This window comes from Dermochelys coriacea, chromosome 5, assembly GCF_009764565.3.
Source record: "Dermochelys coriacea isolate rDerCor1 chromosome 5, rDerCor1.pri.v4, whole genome shotgun sequence".
NCBI classification, from domain to species: domain Eukaryota; kingdom Metazoa; phylum Chordata; order Testudines; family Dermochelyidae; genus Dermochelys; species Dermochelys coriacea.
In genome coordinates, this window is record NC_050072.1 from 24558587 (window position 1) to 24579217 (window position 20631).

Below are 20631 nucleotides of genomic sequence, written 5' to 3' on the forward strand. Positions count from 1 at the left end.
CAAGCAGAGAAATTTGATCTCCTTATCAATGGAAATGAATCCAAATTTAAGGCAAGTAACGGCTGGCTGGACAGATTCAAGAAAAGGCACTCTATAAGTCAAGTTCTTATGTCTGGGGAAATCCGCTCAGCTGACAAAGAGGCTGCCGATTCCTACCCAATTGAGCTTAAAAAGTTGCTGGAGGAAGGTTGCTACACAGCCGATCAAGTTTACAACTGCAATGAGACTGGTTTATGCTTTAAAATGTTACCCGATCACACCCTCGCAACCAGGACTGATAGTCACAAACAAGAAGGCTTTAAGCAGAGGAAGGACTGAGTCACTCTCTTGTTTTGTGTCAACAAGTCTGGCAGCCACAAAGTCAGACCTCTGATGATTGGAAAAGTGAGATCTCCCAGATGTTTTCATCATGTTAATATGAAGACTCTTCCCTTTGAATACACCAACAGCAAGAATGCATGGATGAATAGCTCCATATTTCAAAACTGGTTCCATAAAACTTTCGTGCCAGCCATTCGGGCTCATTTACGAAAACTCAAGCAGGAGCAAAAAGCTCTTATCCTGCTGGATAATTGCCCTGCCCACCCTCCAGCGGAAAATCTTGTCAGTCGTGATGGCAAGATTAAAGTCTCTTATCTCCCGAAGAATGCTACGTCAGAAATCCAGCCACTGGACCAAGGCATCATATCAGTATTTAAGCAAAACTATTATAGCAAAATGATCAAGCGGATGGTATCGGATAACAACTCCTCCGTCAAAACATCACTGGCATCACTCAACTTGAAAGAAGACAGTCATCTCAGCGGGAAAGCCTGGGATGCTATCTCTGCATATTGCATTGAACAATGGTGGACAAAGGGTCTTGGTCCAGTTTTTCCGTCACCTACACACGATGATGGAAATGACGATGAGCCTGAATTTACAAAATTCACTGAAGACGATGTACATTTAGCCGAAGAAGCACTCAGAGAATATGAGCACAGTCATCATGATATCCTCAACTGATTTTCAGCAGATGACATCTGCCCGATATATGAACACATCTCAGATGATAAAATTGTCACAAATGTCAGCGGTAAGAATGAAGCTGAACCACCAGAGCCTGAAACCAGTGGTGCTAATGACGACGATGACAACGATGATGATGGCACCTCAACTCCCCCACCAAAAGTGTCCGAGGCAGTAAAGCACCTAGAAGCCAGTATGAGATGGCTGGAAACTCAAGATGTGGACAGCATCAAAATCCTCCAACTCAGAAGCATTCTTGACTTTGCTAGAAGCCAACGGTCCACGGCAAATAAGCAGACCACACTAGATAGCTTTTTTAAGAAGTGATGAAATTTAAAATTATGGAGTCATGCAACCAGATTGATTTTGTACTCTGCGCAATGATTAATATAGTCGATTTCAAATGTTTCTTTCATGTACATGTAATTAAATTACTACTTTTGTATTTAAAACACGCTGGGATAACCGTTTTTTTTTACAAGACTTAAACTGACCAGCTTGAAATGGTAAATTTTCATAACCCTGCTATAAAGCGACCCCACATTTATCGTGATCAAATTTTTTGAACCCCAATTATTGCATTATAGCGGGGTTTCACTGTAATTGGGAGTACTTAGCTAACATTGGACCTTGAACGACACCAATCCACATCTAAGCTTTCCTGGGAATGTTCAAACTAACATGTAAACAATGGTGTTGCCCTGCAAAAAGCTGAATCATTCATAGACATGTGACTTGCCCAGGTGACTGCAAAACTCCATCTTGTTGAGGGGATTTTACACAGGAGAAGAGAGGGGTTTCCACCGACAAGAGAAAGACTACATAAACCCCTGGAAACCCCTCCATTTTGTCTTCAGATAGCTCAAAAGATAGCCTCTCCACCCCAAAGAGATGCCTGAAAGAAACTGGAACAAAGAACAGTAACTACAGGAGTGTGAGTGATTGCTGGACCCAACTAGGAGGAAGTCTAGTCTGTAAAAGAAGCTTATTGGAACATCTCTGAGGGTGAGATTTACCTGCATTTAGTTTCTTACTGTATTAGGCTTAGACTTGTGTGTTTTATTTTATTTTGCTTGGTAACTTACTTCGTTCTGTCTGTTATTACTTGGAACCACTTAAATCCTACTTTTTATATTTAATAAAATCACTTTTTACTTATTAATTAACCCAGAGCAAGTAATTAATTCCTGGGAGCGCAAACAGCTGTGCAGATCTCTCTATCAGTGTTACAGAGTAAAACGGATTTATTTGGGGTTTGGATCCCATTGGGAAATGTGTATCTGGGTGCTGGAGACAGGAACACTTCTTAAGCTGTTCTCAGTTAAGCCTGCAGTTTTTGTGGGAAGTGGTTCAGACCTGGGCCTGTGTTTGCAGCAGGCTAGTGTATCTGGCTCAACAAGGTAAGGTACGGAAAGTCCCAAGCTGCCAGGGAAAATGGGCTCAGAGGTAGTACCAGCACTTCAGGTGGCAGTCTCAAGGGGTTTCTGTGACCCAACCCATCACAGTGGGAGAACCCTTTTCAGATTCTTTTTCCATCTCAAGTAGATGGGGGACTTAAACCAAGGTTCTCCCATGACCTGGATGAGTACCCTAACCACTGGGCTAAAGGTTATGTGGGAAGTTTCTTCCTTCTTCCCCTCCAACCCTGACCTGGCAATTTTGTGTGGAGCTATATGGCCTCTGAACACACCTACTGGATCTGGCCCAAAACATGAACTAGGAGCTCCTGTGCCCATATTCCCCTGGTCTGTGGATTGCCCTGGGGCTTAGGTAGGTGGATTGATCAGACACCTAGAGAGAGGCAGGAGTGTCCATGTCCAGAGGCTGAAATCTAGTCTGACTGAAAGAACCTCTCCATGCAAATAGGCAAAGAGTTCACTATTCTGTAACAGCAACTCCTACCAGGTCTGACACTATACTCAACACATTGCTTTCATAGTATTTACTCAAAAAGAGTCATGTGAGATGTCTAATGGAAGCTTACCTCATACTGATCCTCCTAAACGTTGTGGGATGTATGTAGGGGTGATATTTAAGAAGTTGTATGGATCTACTGAAATGTGTTTAGAATCTGTGTACCAGGCAGGGTTGACAAGCAGGTTTTACCAGACAAAGGGCAATCCACTTTGTCTCTGATGTGTGTGAAGCAAACACAAAACACATAACATCTAAAGAAGAAACAGGTTGACGTGGGGACATGATCTCAACATTGCAGCAGGGCACCAGGAAGGCACTATAACAGGGGGAGTGCAACAACACTCCATTATACATTTCACTGAGGAACACCCTTGGCAGAGGGGGGCAATTTGTGAAGGAATGAATCCTGGATTGACTGAAAACCAGCAAGCTCTGCCAAAAGGCTTTGAGGGTAAGAAACTGCTTTAGACAAGGGTTGTACCCTAGCAAGTGTTAGTCTCTAGAAAGCTTGTTATATTTTTGTTTTATTTGTAATCACTTCTGTTTTCATTAATCTGACTCAAAACTCACTTGAATCTGGGGATCTCTGTTTTTTTATTAATAAACTGGTATTTGTTTTCACTATAAATAAATATGTGTTGATATAAAGGTCCTGAAATCTCAGCTGTAACCATTCACCTGTGCATATATGTCTCTTTGGGAGGCAGTTTACCTGGTAATTTCTGAGAGTGTCCAGTGCCAGGACCTGAATGCTACCAGGGAACACTCTTCCCGGGGGTTTCAGGGATTGGGGTACATCTGATGTTAACCTGCAAAGCAAGATAGCAAAATAGGACTGGTAGAGTCCTGAAGTGAGTGCTTGAAAAGTTGGTGGTATACAAGAGCTGACCCAGCTACCACAGGATAAACTCCCTCATGTTGAAGGCAAGGGGATAACAAGATGACCCACAATCCTGGGCACCCCAAAAAAGCATCACACCTAGGGAACTTTTATCCAGGAATTTTAGGCACTGACTGAGTTTAAACACCTACATGGTTAGGCAGAGGCAAGAGCGGGTTACAGTGGTGGCTAAAATTGGCTAAAAAGTCTGGGGTTTAGATGCCTAAATAGCTTTGTGGATCTGGGCCTAAGTATCTTAGAAGCCTAGGACCATTGACTTTCAATAAAACTTAGACTCCTAAATCACATAGACACTTTGGAAAATTTTACTGGAGACCTACAAACAAGGACCTTGTCTGCACTGCATGGACATTAAAGATCGTGGTCGAAGCCCTGGACCATTGTCAGGTCAACCTCAATCAAGGAGTAAATCAGAGCAGCTCCCAGGGCCAGTTCCAGCAGCAGGGAATTTCTGTAACATAGGCGTACCCCAAGCCTGCCCTCTTTTCCCCAGACACAACCCTGGCACTCACACTCAGAAAAAACAATAAACATCAGAGCCCAAGCAAGGACATTCATCCACTGACCTGTTATGCAAGTTTAGGGAAGCTTTGCATTATCAAAATCATAAGCATTGCCAGACTAGAACAGACTCAATATCCACATAGACCAGTATTCAGTCTCTGACGATGGCCAGCATCAGATGCTTCACAAAAAGACATAAAAAATCTGCAATAGGGAGATTTGGGAGAATCTGCTCCTCACATTAGGTCTTATCCTGATTCCTAATAGTTAGAGATTGGTTTAAGCCCCAATGCATGAGTTTCAATATCCCTTCCGAAATGTGCTATAATTAGGACAACTCCCATGCAGTCTTGGATGGTGACCCAGCATATGTTGTTCATTTTAAGAACACTTTCACTGCAGATTTGACAAAACGCAAAGACGGTACCAAGGTGAGATTTCTACAGATAGCTAGAGCACTCAACACAGGGTTTAAGAATGTGAAGTGCCTTCCAAAATCTGAGAGGGACGAGGTGCGGTGCATGCTTTCAGAAGTCTTAAAAGAGCAACGTAGTGGGGCAGTTACCCTGCTCTGGAGGAGGAAGGCTGGGCTGATTGGGGAGGCAGCTACAGCTGGGGCCATGCCCCAGTCAGGCCACACCTGGCCCTGTTATAAGGGCTCAGGGAGAAGCTGGGTCAAAGTCTCTCTCTAGCTGTGAAGAGAGAAGGATCTGGCAGCCTGGGAGCAGGGTACCAGGTGCAGAGCAGTGCTGGGGAAAGGCAATAGAAGCTGGGGAGCTCCAGCCTGGCAACTCCCCAGGCTGAGGCCTTGGGTAAGGCCAAAGCAGGTATTGGGGTTGCAGAAGTGCAGCCTGAGGCTAGGCAGAGGCAGCTGGTCCTATCCCGTTGCCGATGATGAGTGGCCATTATGGACTGCAGTCTGCCCCAGTGAGAGAGGGCTAGATGACTGGCAGTAGTCACTGAAGCAAGATGGGGTTAGAGGGATGGAGGTTCCCCAGGGAGGGGAGACCCAGAGTGTGGGGATGCTGTTGGGGCAGAACCCTGAAGTAAAGGTCACTGGGGTCCTGAGAGGGACATGGGGCCTGAGGCAGGTGAGACACTGGCCACTCCACTCTGGAGCTGGACACAAGCTAATTCCCAGGACGACCAGCAAGAGGCGCTGAGCCAGTAAGTTGTCACCATGCTACAAACAAAACTCTGATGCAGAAACTACAAATCCTGAAGCACCAAAAAAGAAAATCAACCTTCTCCTGGTGGCATTTGACTCAGATGATGAAAATGAACATGCATCGGCCCACACTGCTTTGGATTGTTATTGAACAGAACCCGTCATCAGCATAGATGCACGTCCTCTGGAATGGTGTTTGAAGCATGAAGGCACATATGAATCTTTAGCGCATGTGGCATATAAATATCTTGCAACACCACCTACAACAGTGTCATGAGAACACCTGTTCTCACTTTCAGGTGAATTGTAAACAAGAATCAGGCAGCATTATCTCCTGCAAATTGTAACCAAACTTGTTTGTCTGAGTGATTGGCTGAACAAGAAGTAGAACGGAGTAGACTTGTAGACTCTAGAGTTTTATATTATTTTATTTTTGAATGCGGTTTTTTTTTGTACATAATTCTACATTTGTAAGTTCAACTTTCATGATAAAGAGCTTGCACTACATTACTTGTATTAGGTGAATTGAAAAATACTATTTCTTTTGTACAGTGCAAATATTTGTAATAAAAAATAAAAGGTGTGCATTGTACACTTTGTATTCTTTGTTATAACTGAAATCAATATATTTGAAAATGTAGAAAACATACAAAAATATTTAAATAAATGGTATTATATTATTGTTTAACAGCACAATTAATTGCAATTCATTTATTAATCGTGATTAATTGCGATTAATTTTTTTAATCGGTCGACAGCCGTAATATTCATATTAATTTCCAATCCTTTTTAAAATGTTGCTAAATTCTTGGCTGCAATGAGTTCCACTGTATAATTATGTGTTGTATGGAAAAATATTTGTAACTAACTATCAGTTTTGAATTTGTCACCTTTTAATTTCATTGAATGTCCCTTGTTCTTTCCATTTTATAACACAAAGCTCCCAGCCTCCTTTCTGTGTATCATTCATTTATTTGATACACTTGTATCGTATTACCTCTTATTTGTCTTCTAAGGTAAACAATCTTTCAATCTCTGTTCATATGAGAGGTTTTTCCATGACCCAAATCATTCTTACCACCCTTCTCTGAACTCTCGCTAATTCTACAATTCAAACATGTGTCAGCTTGGTAATGTGTACAATGTGGTGATAAGCAACCCTGTAATTTATAAATGTTATCTAAACTCAGCCCAGTATAATACAGGTTCGTGACTAATTCAATAAGCAAAACAATACAAAAATCCCACATCGCACAATGTATTCCCCAAACAGGAGGCTTCATAACAAATGTATTCAATCAAAAATTTAGAAACCATGACAACAAACTCTGATGAACCTTAAAGTTCCAAAACCTAAAACTTGTTCATGCTGCTTAAGTTCTCAAAACTAAAAACTTCACGCTGTCAACCTTATCTCACATTGCTCAGTGGGACTCTTGGTGGAGGTTACTATTCAGTGTAAGAATGGAAGAATCAGACACAGAGTTCATGGACAAAAGTCTATGTTTCTGACATGGCATTAACTTGAGAACCTTACTCATACCCCAGTATGCAAGAGAATAATGCATTAGAATACAATTTTTCAAAAGCACCTAAATCCCATTGAGTTTCAATGAGACTTGGGCTCATATGTGACTTAGAACCTTTTGAAAATTTATCATACATTTATATACTGAATCTTTTTAAAATGCACACCAAAGGACATCTTAGCATATTGTTGGAGACAGCATATTTGGAAGGAAATCGGTATTCAAGCCATAAAGAATTAGCATTTCACTCAAGTTGTACATCTCATGGATATTAATATAAAATTGCTGTGGAAGAAAAAGACCATTCATCAAAAGAAACTAATTGCTTTTGACTACCTTTTCCTATCAGACACTCTTCTCTATAGCCTAATTGTCGTTTCATATTTCTAAAATGCTCCAAAAAGACTTTGACAATCTGACAGACAACAATCTCTGCCTTTTCACTGAGTAATATTCCATATCTCATTTAAACATATAGCATTGGAAAAACATATCTTTAAGAAGAGTGCTGCTGTAGTTTTTCAGTACTCTGTCATGTGCTACTCCAAGGACCCCAATTTTATCTGTAGGAGACCAATTTTCATGTGTGTCCAGGCTATGTTAGAAGCCCACAGGGGTTTCTAAAGCTTTGGAATAGCAAGGAATTTCTTTACATATCGATAGACTGGGGAAGGGGGAGGAAATTCTTCACAGATGTTTATCTTGGCACAATGCATTCTGCAGAAACAAGAGAATTCAGGCTTGAGAGTGAACTCTGGTCTCTTGTTCTGCAGGCCATTGCAGACTGAGACATGTTGCACAAAGTTCTGGCTACCATTGTTGTCTTTCAGTAAACCAAACAGTCCTGAGGAATCTTACTCCGCTGCCCGTTTGATTTCCCAATCTCAAATAAGTTAAACCCTTGCAGATTAAATTCTGCACTTGGATGCAGACACCCAGCTGCCACCGAAGTGAATGGGAAAAATATAACAATTTATTTGTCCATTTTCCAAAGCTTTCATGTGTTACCCAGAAAGATCAAGAAGCTCATGAGTACCAGAGGGTTGCACACTGTTGCTTCTGTAGACCAAGCTCATTGCAAAGACCCTGAACTCTTTGCATCCCTCCATTCCCCCCACAAGTGCACAGTATGCCAGCCTCCCATTCCTCTCTAGTTCAGGGACTCCCAACAACCCACACCCCTTCCTTCATGACAGGGGCACTCTGGGGCTCCCAATTTCCCGCTCCCGTCATACCAGAAACTCTGAGTATCTCCCTTTTTCCCATTCTTCTCGCATGTCAACAACTCTCTGTGCATCCTGCCCCATTTCCTTTCTCTTCTACCATACTAGGGGCTCTATGTGTCCCTTCATTCCTCCCTACGCCTCTCTTTCCCTGCACCATTCTCATTTTCTGACTGGGGGAGAAGACTCCCAAGGTGTTCACTCTATTGAAACAATGGGCAGAGTAGAGATAGGGAGTCAGCCACTTCTTTGACCTATAGACAAGTCCAGAGATGGTGGAAGCTGCTGGCTCCGCTAACCAGACCCAAGGAGCTCCACGTGCCCCCCATGTCCCGCTTGTGGTTTTCCATTTTTCACCAAAATGAACGGGATTCTTCCCTCTGATGCCTAGAAAACTCTCTGAAATTTTGAAATTGGTAGGATGTGGCATTCAGAAGTTATTGCATTACAGGCAATCAGAGAAATACCTTCCAATTGAGCACAAGCCCTTGCTTTGCTTATCTAATAAGCAGCCAAAAACTGAACTAAAGTTCAGCTGAACCTTTGCAGCGTGCACATTGAATTAGAAACCCCATTATACGCTCTCATGAAGTTTCCGGTGCATCTGAGCTTCAGCAGTGCTAAAAATATTGTTCAACAAGAATAAGCACTTCACCTCTCAGACCTAATCTAAACTAGAGTGTGTAGAGAAATGGGAGATTTTAAAAAGTTGCAAACTTTTGTACCTTTCCCACCCCACAAAAAAAAAGCTTTAGATTTGGTTTAAAGTTTGTGTGAAAATTCAGGCTGATTCTTATTCAAGTGATACATAAATGCAAGTTATTTTATTCAGACTAGTTCATCTAGTGTTTTAACCAAACACATGCACACCTTTGGCTCACTTCCAAAGAGATCAAAATCAGCATGGAACCACGATGCAAGACCATATCACTTACCAGCCCATTGCAAGTGCTGATCACTGCTGGCCCGTTCCCAGAATTTGGCTGCAAGACTGTACCAATGAGGTGACATGAGGTTCCTGAGTAAGGTACAATCTTTGCACCAGTGTGGTTCCCGTATCTCCTTTCCAGTACATAGTTAGCAGAAAGGAATCCTCGATGGACAGTCAAGTTAAAAAACAGATCCTTCTCCTTGTGGTTAATTTTATAATACACAAGATTTTTCTTTCTACTGAAGTCTCTTTTCCTCCTGGCATCTGAGGTGTGATGGTGTAAACTGTAAGAGAGAAAATGGCCGCTTGCATCTACTTTTGCAGGACCAACCACGTGGTATTCTTGCAGCGTCTGGATAAAGTGCTCTGGGGAAAAAAACAAAAGGGGAAATTTTAGCTTTTCATAGAATCAAAGGACTGGGAGGGACTGGGAGGGACCTCAAGAAGTCATCTAGTCCAGTCCCCTGCACTCATGGCAGGACTAAGTATTATCTAGACCATTCCTGATAGGTGTCTGTCAAATCTGCTCTTAAAAATCTCCAATGATGGAGATTCCACAACCTCCCTAGACAATTTATTCCAGTGCTGGAACCACCCTGACAGTTAGGAACTTTTTCCTAATGTCCAACCTAAACCTCCACTGCTGCAATTTAAGCCCATTGCTTCTTGTCCTATCCTCAGAGGTTAAGAAGAACAATTCTTCTCCCTCCTCCTTTTATGTACTTGAAAACTGTTATCATGTCCCTTATGCCTTCTCTTTTCCAGACTAAACAAACCCAATTTTTTCAATCTTCCCTCATAAGTCATGTTTTCTAGACCTTTCATCATTTTTGTTGCTCTTCTCTGGACTTTCTCCAATTTGTCCACATCTTTCCTGAAATGTGGCACCGAAAACTGCATCCAATACTCCAGCTGAGGCCTAATCAGTGTGGAGTAGAGCAGAAGAAATACTTCTCGTATCTTGCTTACATCACTCCTGCTAATACATCCCAGAATGATGTTTGCTTTTTTTGCAACAGTGTTACACTGTTGACTCATATTTAGCTTGTGGTCCACTATGACCCCCAGATCCCTTTCCACAATACTCCTTCCTAGGCAGTCATTTTCCATTTTGTATGTGTGCAACTGATTGTTCCATCCTCTTAAATAGAGTACTTTACATTTGTCCTTATTGAATTTCATCCTATTTACTTCAGACCATTACTCCAGTTTGTCCAGATCATTTTGAATTTTATTCCTATCCTCCAAAGCACTTGCAACTCGTCCCAGCTTGGTATCATCTGCAAACTTTATAAGTGTACTCTCTATGCTATTATCTAAATCATTGATGAAGATATTGAACTGAACCAGATCTAGAACTGATTCCTGAGGGACCCCACTCATTATGCCCTTCCAGTATGACTGTGAACCACTCAAAACTACAATTTTCCAACCAGTTTTGCACCCACTTTACAGTATCTCCATCTAGGTTGCATTTCCCTAGTTTGTTTATGAGAAGGTCATGCGAGACAGTATCAAAAGCTTTACTTTTATACTCCAAAGCTTTTATCTTTTCAGAACTCACATACATGAAAGAGAAACTTGTGGGGGACGGGCTGATTCTCCACACCATTCCACAGGCATAAGGGGGTGCTGTGCAGTGGAAAATCAGGCCTGACTACTTCAACAGCTTTTCATTTGGGCTTTTTACACTCTCCCTCCTTAACGCCAAACTTAAAAGCTTTAAAACATTTCTCCCATTCACATCCTTTCACATTTCAAACTCAACATCAATTCTCTACCCTACACACACACACACACACACACACACACACACACAGAGGGGGACGAGGGGGGAAACAGAGAGAACCAAGTGCTCTCTCCTGAAGTTTAATACGTGTTCATATTTGTATTGGTGGATTTAATTTAAGCAAACAGAAATTTAGAATTCACAGGACACCCACAGTTAGCTTGAGCTGTTAAAAATATGGCCTAAATTACTCTGAGGTGAGTCCAGTCTTGCTCCCACTGACCTCAGGAGCACAACTTCCACATACACCTGTGGGAACAAGAATGAGCACACTGTCACTATTATCAGACTCTAGAAGGGGGAAGAAATTCACAGCATTCTTGCCTCTCACTAATATCCAATACTAAGCAACAGCTACTACCTATTAGTTACTATTCAAATTGAGGTAACAGCCAGAGGCACCAATCAAATGATATTCAAACATATAAGACACAGTCCCCACCCTTCAGTGCTTACACTTTAAAGGTGAACTCCACAGGTGGTATACATTGCCTGTGAGGACATTAAGCCAATTTACATCAGCTGTTGCCCTAAGACTCTTTCAGTCTAAAGGTATGAAATCCAAAGGACATTGTCAGAATGAATGTTCTTCTGATACCCCTCAGCTATTATTTCCTATTCTAGAAACACCTATTCTTACACATGAAGCAATTAGACCCCACTCTGCCATACTTTGATGTGTTTCTATTCTCTTTATTATAAGAAAATATTGTCTTTGATAACCCCATGGCCCTATGAATTCTGTTTTACCTTTTTCAGAGTAGCAGCCGTGTTAGTCTGTATTCGCAAAAAGAAAAGGAGTACTTGTGGCACCTTAGAGACTAACAGATTTATTAGAGCATAAGCTTTCGTGAGCTACAGCTCACTTCATCGGATGCATTTTTTTCCTTTATCATCTTATTGTCATGATTTTGTCCTGTTCATTAGCATTGCCCACTTTTATCATTTGGCCTCGCCTATCCTGTTTTTTCTCCTTTGTTATCATCATGTACTAACACAACTGACTGGAATCAACCCATCCTGGAAGGTGCAGCATTCCCTTAGCTCCTACTGATTCCAGCAGGGGCAGAAGGGGCTCAAAATTTCTAAGGAGCTGCAAGGCACCTTGCAGGATTGAAGATCTGTGTTTGTACCTTTCAAATGATTCAATGAAGTCTTCACTCAATAATGACTCTTACTTGACTGCATAGGGGATGAAAACAAGGTGAATATTTGGACTATCTTCTTCAGGAAGGAAGGAAAATAGCTCTAAAATCTCAGCTGTCAGTCATGTCATAAAATTAGAGAAGTTTACACCTCCCCCAGGTGATATTTAAGGACTCATTTATGAGTGCCAGCCAATTTAAAGAAGCAGTATGCAACAACAGAAAATACTGGAAAAGGCCTGCAGATATTAATGCTGAAAAATTATGTAAAGGACCAAAGAGAGTGAGTTAATAACACACCAAAGTGTAACTAGAGCGGGGTTAAAGGTATTTCTCACCAGTAATCAGTACAACTAAAATACTGATCTCTTCATTGCTAGAAAGGGATTACCACAGGCACTATCAATACTGGAACACTTTCATAAGCTCTACATTATGCCTCATTTTATTTTTAAATCTAAAACAAAGATAAGAGGCACAATATCACAGTATCTTGTTGTTGTTCTGCAGTACAGTACTCCTAATGAATTCTCTAACAATGTCAGGCTGGGGAACAAACAGCCAGGGCCGTATACTACTTCTAAAAACTATATACAGGCAAGAATGCCTTCAGGCTATTATCTTTCAGTATCACCCCCTCCAACTTTCCTAAGGTAATATTTAATGGGTCCACACACAGATATTAAAGGTTCTCTTACAAATGTAATACTCTGCCCCCACCCCTGTTAATCCTTTTCTTTTAGCAAACTGTGTGAGCTTAGAGACCACGATGTTCACAGCGGCGTGGCATACTTCATTAGTACAGAATGAGATGTAATGTGCTACAGGGTTGGCTCCAGGCACCAACCCATAGAATCATAGAATAGCAGGGTTGGAAGGGACCTCAGGAGGTCAGCTAGTCCAACCCCCTGCTCAAAGCAGGACCAATCCCCAACTAAATCATCCCAGCCAGGGCTTTGTCAAGACTGACCTTAAAAACTTCTAAGGAAGGAGATTCCACCACCTCCCTAGGTAACGCATTCCAGTGTTTCACCATCCTCCTAGTGGAAAAGTTTTTCCTAATATCCAACCTAAACCTCCCCCACTGCAACTTGAGACCATTACTCCTCATTCTGTCATCTGCTACCACTGAGAACAGTCTAGATCCATCCTCTTTGGAACCCCCTTTCAGGTAGTTGAAAGCAGCTATCAAATCCCCCCTCATTCTTCTCTTCCACAGACCAAACAATCCCAGTTCCCTTAGCCTCTCCTCATAAGTCATGTGACTGTTCCAGTCCCCTAGTCATTTTTGTTGCCCTCCGCTGGACGTTTTCAAATTTTTCCACATTCTTCTTATAGTGCGGGGCCCAAAACTGGACACAGTACTCCAGATGAGGCCTCACCAATGTCGACTAGAGGGGACTGATCATGTCCCTCGATCTGCTGGCAATGCCCCTACTTATATAGCCCAAAATGCCATTGGCCTTCTTGGCAACAATGGCACACTGTTGACTCATATCCAGCTTCTCGTCCACTGTAACTCCTAGATCCTTTTCTGCAGAACTGCTGCCAAGCCATTCGGTCCCTAATCTGTAGTGGTGCATGGGATTCTTCCGTCCTAAGTGCAGGACTCTGCACTTGTCCTTGTTGAATCTCATCAGATTTCTTTTGGCCCAATCCTCTAATTTGTCTAGGACCCTCTGTATCCTATCCCTACCCTCCAGCATATCTACCTCTCCTCCCAGTTTAGTGTCATCTGCAAATTTGCTGAGGGTGCAATCCACGCCATCCTCCAGATCATTAATGAAGATATTGAACAAAACCGGCCCGAGAACCAACCCTTGGAGCACTCCACTTGATACCCCCTGCCAACTAGACATGGAGCCATTGATCATTACCCGTTGAGCCCAACAATCTAGCCAACTTTCTATCCACCTTATCGTCCATTCATCCAGCCCATACTTCTTTAACTTGCTGGCAAGAACACTGTGGGAGACTGTGTACAAAGCTTTGCTAAAGTCAAGGAACAACACGTCCACTGCTTTCCCCTCATCCACAGAGCCAGTTATCTCATCATAGAAGGCAATTAGATTATTCAGGCATGACTTGCCCTTGGTGAATCCATGCTGACTGTTCCTGATCACTTTCCTCTCCTCTAAGTGCTTCAGAATTGATTCCTTGAGGACCTGCTCCATGATTTTTCCAGGGACTGAGGTGAGGCTGACTGGCCTGTAGTTCCCAGGATCCTCCTTCTTCCCTTTTTTAAAGATGGGCACTACATTAGCCTTTTTCCAGTTGTCCGGGACTTCTCCTGATCGCCATGAGTTTTCAAAGATAATGGCCAATGGTTCTGTAATCACATCCGCCAACTCCTTTAGCACTCTTGGATGCAGTGCATCTGGCCCCAGGGACTTGTGCTCATCCAGCTTTTCTAAATATTCCCGAACCACTTCTTTCTCCACAGAGGGCTGGTCACCTCCTCCCCATGCTGTGCTGCCCAGTGCAGTAGTCTGGGAGCTGACCTTGTTCGTGAAGACAGAGGCAAAAAAAGCATTGAGTACATTAGCTTTTTCCACATCCTCTGTCACTAGGTTGCCTCCCTTATTCAGTAAGGGGCCCACACTTTCCTTGACTTTCTTCTTGTTGCTAACATACCTGAAGAAACCCTTACTCTTATCATGTCTTGCTAGGTGCAACTCCAGGTGTGATTTGGCCTTCCTGATTTCACTCCTGCATGCCCGAGCAATATTTTTATACTCTTCCCTGGTCATTTGTCCAATCTTCCACTTCTTGTAAGCTTCTTTTTTGTGTTTAAGATCAGCAAGGATTTCACTGTTAAGCCAAGCTGGTCGCCTGCCATATTTACTATTCTTTCTACACATCGGGATGGTTTGTCCCTGTAACCTCAATAAGAATTCTTTAAAATACAGCCAGCTCTCCTGGACTCCTTTCCCCGCCATGTTTCAGAGTAGCAGCCGTGTTAGTCTGTATTCACAAAAAGAAAAGGAGTACTTGTGGCACCTTAGAGACTAACAAATTTATTAGAGCATAAGCTTTCGAGAGCTACAGCTCACTTCATCGGATGCATTTGGTGGAAAAAACAGAGGGGAGATTCATGTTCTCTGTGTGTGTATATCAATCTCCCCTCTGTTTTTTCCACCAAATGCATCCGATGAAGTGAGCTGTAGCTCACGAAAGCTTATGCTCTAATAAATTTGTTAGTCTCTAAGGTTCCACAAATACTCCTTTTCTTTTTCCCCGCCATGTTATTCTCCCAGGGGATCCTGACCATTAGTTCCCTGAGGAAGTCAAAGTCTGCTTTTCTGAAGTCCAGGGTCTGTATTCTGCTGCTCTCCTTTCTTCCCTGTGTCAAAATCCTGAACTTGACCATCTCATGGTCACTGCCTCCCAGGTTCCCATCCACTTTTGCTTCCCCTACTAATTCTTCCCAGATTGTGAGCAGCAGGTCAAGAAGAGCTCTGCCCCTAGTTGGTTCCTCCAACACTTGCACCAGGAAATTGTCCCCTACACTTTCCAAAAACTTCCTGGATTGTCTGTGCACCGCTGTATTGCTCTCCCAGCAGATATCAGGGTGATTGAAGTCCCCCATGAGAACCAGGGCCTGCGATCTAGTAACTTCCGCGAGTTGCCGGAAGAAAGCCTCATCCACCTCATCCCCCTGGTCCAGTGGTCTATAGCAGATTCCCACCATGACATCACCCTTGTTGCTCACACTTCTAAACTTAATCCAGAGACTCTCAGGTTTTTCTGCAGTTTCATACTTGAGCTCTGAGCAATCATACTGCTCCCTTACATACAATGCAATTCCCCCACTTTTTCTGCCTTGCCTGTCCTTCCTGAACAGTTTATATCCATCCATGAGGAATACTCCAGTCATGTGAGTTATCCCACCATCTGTTATTCCAATCACATCATAATTCCTTGACTGTGCCAGGACTTCCAGCTCTCCCTGCTTGTTTCCCAGCTTTTCCCACCGCAGCGGCTTTTGGGCAGCAGCTCCACTGGTCTTGCGGAGGCGGCAGCAATTCGGCGGCGACTGCTTGGGGCGGCAAAATTGGTAGAGCTGCCCCTCATGTGCTACCATGATATATGTTCCATGGCCTTATATCACTTACAGCCTAAATCATCAGTGTAAGTGGCCTCTGACGCAGAATAGCTGGGTAGTTCTAACTTGAATGGCTTTATATTAACTAGCAGAGGTGGGAAACTGAGAATAGAAAACTATTTAAAAAGAAAGGTGGATACACTCTATTGCAAAACCCCGCAATACTTTCCCTTTCAACACCCCTACTGAACAAACTTCAGTTATGGGAAGGGTAAGGCCCAACATAATCTCTGTGTTTGTTTGCTATGAGTCCTGAGCACTCGCTGCTGACTGTGAGGCCAAATGCTATGGGTAAAGGACTCCCGTGATGGAGTGAAATGATTGAATCTCTGTGGAAGGCGGGAGATTGTGACACCTCCTCTAAACCATGACAGGAGTTTATCCAGCTCACCTCACAGTTTCTTTCCTCCTAGATGAGGTCAGGGACCAAGGTGCTACTGAGGAGGGCTGGATACGCCACTCCCTCTGTCTTGGTGAGGGGCTCTTCTTTTGAGCTCTGGCTTGGCATTTTCCGCCAAAGTCCTCACCAAGAGCATTCAGGATCTTAAGTGCCTCGTGTCAGCAGCAGCAGAGTCTGGACTGGGAGAGCTATGGTGGAGCCGCTCCATCTGACTTTCAAACTTCTCCTCAGCCTTCCTCTCCACCCTCCCTTCAGAGAGAAGTTCCTGGCTCTGGTTCTAAGCTGGCCCTATCAAAAGTCATAGCTCAGGACATGTGGGCCAGGAGAGGAAGAACAGAGGTAGCTTTTTTATGGGATTCTGAGTGTGCTTGGAGCCCTTTTTAACCACTTCCTGAACAGACGGGCTCATGTTGCTAACTAGGCTCATGTTGTGGTAACTAGAGCCAAAATTAGAAGTCCAGTCAGCATGCACTGTGGTCAATGTATGTCCTGGGGGCACTGCATCTAAATGAACCCTTTTGGCTTTGAAAAATTAGCAGGGATGATCAGCAAAATGGTAAATCCCATGGGGGTTACATAAGCAATTTAAAAAAAAAACAATTTAAAGTAATTTGAGCTGCAGCATCTGCAGATAAGCCTCCCTGCCAACTTTGTGGTTTTACAATCACATTGTCTTGTGTTTAAAAATGTTTTTGTCTCTTCCATTCTTGGGGGGATTCAAAGCCACCCACACAAAAGAGAATACTTCTTATAGAGAAATTGAGGACATATAGAGGGCTGCCCACCGCACACAGCAAGCAAACTAAAATAAAGAGAGAAATATATGTTTTCTCCAATAGTCTCTGTCATCTCTTAGTGGTGGCACTTACAACAAGAGATGGTTAAAGACTTTCAGACAGAAATATAAATACTTTTCTAAGTAGACAGTGTCCCTTTAAAATAAGAGACAGTGTCACCTACCATTGTTGCATCCTGGCTTCCCAAGTTCTCTAAATCTGCCTCCCAGACCATTTGGCCTGCTTTCAAATGACCCCTCTGGATAGCATATGGATTGCAGTTCTCAGCCTCTGTAAGGCACCTCTTCTGGGCCAAAGAAAGACCCTGGTTCTGGCTGTATTTGGTGGAATCCCCAGGATCAGAAGATTCCCCCAAAGGGAATATTGATTTAAATACACTTTCAGCATTTACCATTGGCTCTTCTTAAGCATCAGTTTCACATCCCCAATAAGCCACTTTCCTATCGGACACTGAATAGACCATTTAAAGACATTTCAGATTGATGAAAAACCAGGATTGGTTTGTTTCTAAAGCCCACCTTTTTTCTGACTGCAGCAACATTTCATATTAACATTGCATTAATACATTCAATAAATAAAATTCCATTGCCTTTTCTAGGGCAAGGAACCTGCCCGGTAACTAACCAGAATACAGGTTGAGGTGCTAATTTATTCAAATCTCTATTTTTAGGCTCCTGATGGGCCCTGGAGCCTGCAGTGTATAGAAAGAGAAATTAATTCTCCATCCATTTCCAGGGCCTGGCAAATCTACAGCAATGACTTGCTGCTCCACTTCTTTTTATTATATTGTCACAAAGACCCAAATAGTTTCTGCTGATTTTGTTTAAAGGGAATGAAAAGAGAAACTCCAAGGTAGTTTTTGTTCACCGCTTCACCATCTTACTTAATCAGTTTTCCTTGTCTTGAGCATGGGGTGACCAGATAGCCAGGGTGAAAAAAATGAGACACTTTTTTTTCTGGGGAAGGGGAGGTAATATAGTTGTGTATATAAGACAAAGCCCCTAATATCAGGATGGTCCCAAAATATCAGGACATTTGGTTACCTTACTTGAGCCCCGAGACTAGGTGATTTTCTCCCTCTTGCCCAAACTCCTCCACTGTCAGGATGAAGGCTCCAGATTAGACCAAAAGGGTTTTTGTCAAATTTTCTTCTGCACTTTTCAGGTCTCTCACTCCACAGCTATGCAGAGGCTTTTGCGAAGCATGGATGATTCCAACCATGTCCTGAGTCTCTTTCAGTGAACAGAGGGATTTTTTTAGGATTTCTCCAAAACTTGAAAAAATATTAAATCAATCAGTTACACAAAGAAGGCCAGATCCTCAGCTGGTGTAAATCAGGGTAATAGAACTATATCAATTTAAACCAGCTGATGATACAGCCCAGTTTGGGGGGATGGAGACAAACAGACAGAAATATAATCCAGTGGCTTAATTCCCCCCCTCGATGGGAACGAATAACTCCAATTCATTTTGTATCCAAGGGGAGGAGAACTGAGCTCCAGATGGCAATGGCCTTTAAGCCAATTTTGTGTTGCTGTATCACAACATAACATTAAAGAGTTGCTACTAAGAAGAAATAGTCTATTTCCAAGACTCTGAACTGCCTACATTTTGTAATGAGAAATGAGGTGGGTATTTACAGGCCTGTTAAGAGTAAATTTATAATGAATATAGATTTTCAACTATGAAATTTTGAACTGAAATCTAGCCTAATTGCTTCTGGAAGGCAACAACATGCCAGTCTGAGTTGTCTACATTGTGCTTCATTGACATCAGCTTTAAAATCAAGTTGTTTGCCACAGGAGCAGAGCAAGTACAGAGCTGCAAGTTCAGATTCCAAAAGATATGAGCTGTTGTAGCCAGGGAGACATTTCTGCACTGAGGGGCGGTGGGGAAGTAACTAGCACAACATTGTAAGGTTTGCACTCTCTAGTGTGAGAAGCAGCAATGCTGATCTGGGGAAAGTAAATCAGTCACAAAGCTGCATGGAGGTTAGATTCTGTAAGTGAAACTTTGTGTAAATACAGACGTGGAGACTACTCCATACAAAAGAATAAACTGAATATATTTACTTAGATCTTGGTGACCCTGGTTTATTTAGATCAAAGGTGGTGGGAGAAAGGACACTGAGTTTGCATCTATTAAGCATAACTTTAATTAAAATAAGAGAAGCCACTGACCTTGCCTCTTGTCTGGAAAGAAAAATCTGCCCGGTGGAGGATTTCTGCCATAGCAGAGCGCTTGCATGAGAAGGAACTGGACCCAAAAGGAAAAGTTGGCAATCCAGTTTTTCTGCACACATGGCATGTTTTAGCTGAGGGAAATCAACTGAGTGTATTCAGCAAAGTCCTAGCTGGAAAGAAAACTGTAGAGATGCATGGCCAAGGGAAACTAATGCACAGAGAGAGAGAGAGAGAGAGAGAGAGGAGCTTCCTCACAGAGAAAGAGCAGAGAAGCTTTTCCTGAAAAGGGGAGTGATTAGGAGTTCTGGTGTCTGATTTCTGCAAGGGGAGGAAGGAGGGTTCAGCAAGGAAGTTGCTTCCAGGGAATCCCTCGTTCACACAAACAGCAATGTTAGTAAAAAGAAAAGGAGTACTTGTGGCACCTTAGAGACTAACAAATTTATTTGAGCATAAGCTTTTGTGAGCTACAGTTCATTTCATGTAGCTCACGAAAGCTTATGCTCAAATAAATGTGTTAGTCTCTACGGTGCCACAAGTACTCCTTTTCTTTTTGCGAATACAGACTAACACAGCTGCTACTCTGAAACCTAGCAATGTTAGTGTCAGTTCCCAGGCACCCCAGCTCGACCTTCAAACCCTTCAGCAGTTGAACCTTCCCTTGACAAAGATAATCTGGGACAAGGGCTGCCCAAGCTGCCCCCTGCCACAACCTCTCTGTCTGAGATTCACTCAGTGCTGCCCCACTCCCATGCACCTATTCTGCCAATTCCCATCCTGTTGTTGCAAGGGGAGGGTGTCCCAATTGAATTCTAATGCCGGTGATTGCACCCTGACTCCTTACGCTCCAAGAACACAGCAAGCATTCTGGACTAGAAATGTAACACATTGTGAGAAATAAATCAAATCAAGGTGTTTGCAGAAAGCAATTTCATCCTCTTGTAGCTGCAGCCCACGTCCTCCCCACCTCCTTCCCGGCACGGCCTCCCCTCTATTTTTGTACTTCCTCTGGTGCGTATGTCTGAGTCAGATTA

General features: G+C 42.8%; 1 protein-coding gene across 2 annotated transcripts in view; it reads right to left on the bottom strand.

Annotated features, from left to right (window-relative positions):
* Positions 1–19801, bottom strand: part of ADAMTS12 (ADAM metallopeptidase with thrombospondin type 1 motif 12) — a 328935-nt gene extending 309134 nt beyond the window's left edge. For both annotated transcript variants that reach the window (XM_043514501.1, XM_038403775.2), the window contains exons 1-2: positions 19598–19801; positions 9186–9547 (exon numbers count right to left, since the gene is read on the bottom strand). In XM_043514501.1, coding sequence (XP_043370436.1) covers positions 9186–9547; positions 19598–19724 — 489 coding nt within the window. In that variant the 5' untranslated portion in view covers positions 19725–19801. The remainder of the gene's footprint in view (positions 1–9185; positions 9548–19597) is intronic.
* Between the last annotated feature and the right edge of the window lie 830 nt (positions 19802–20631).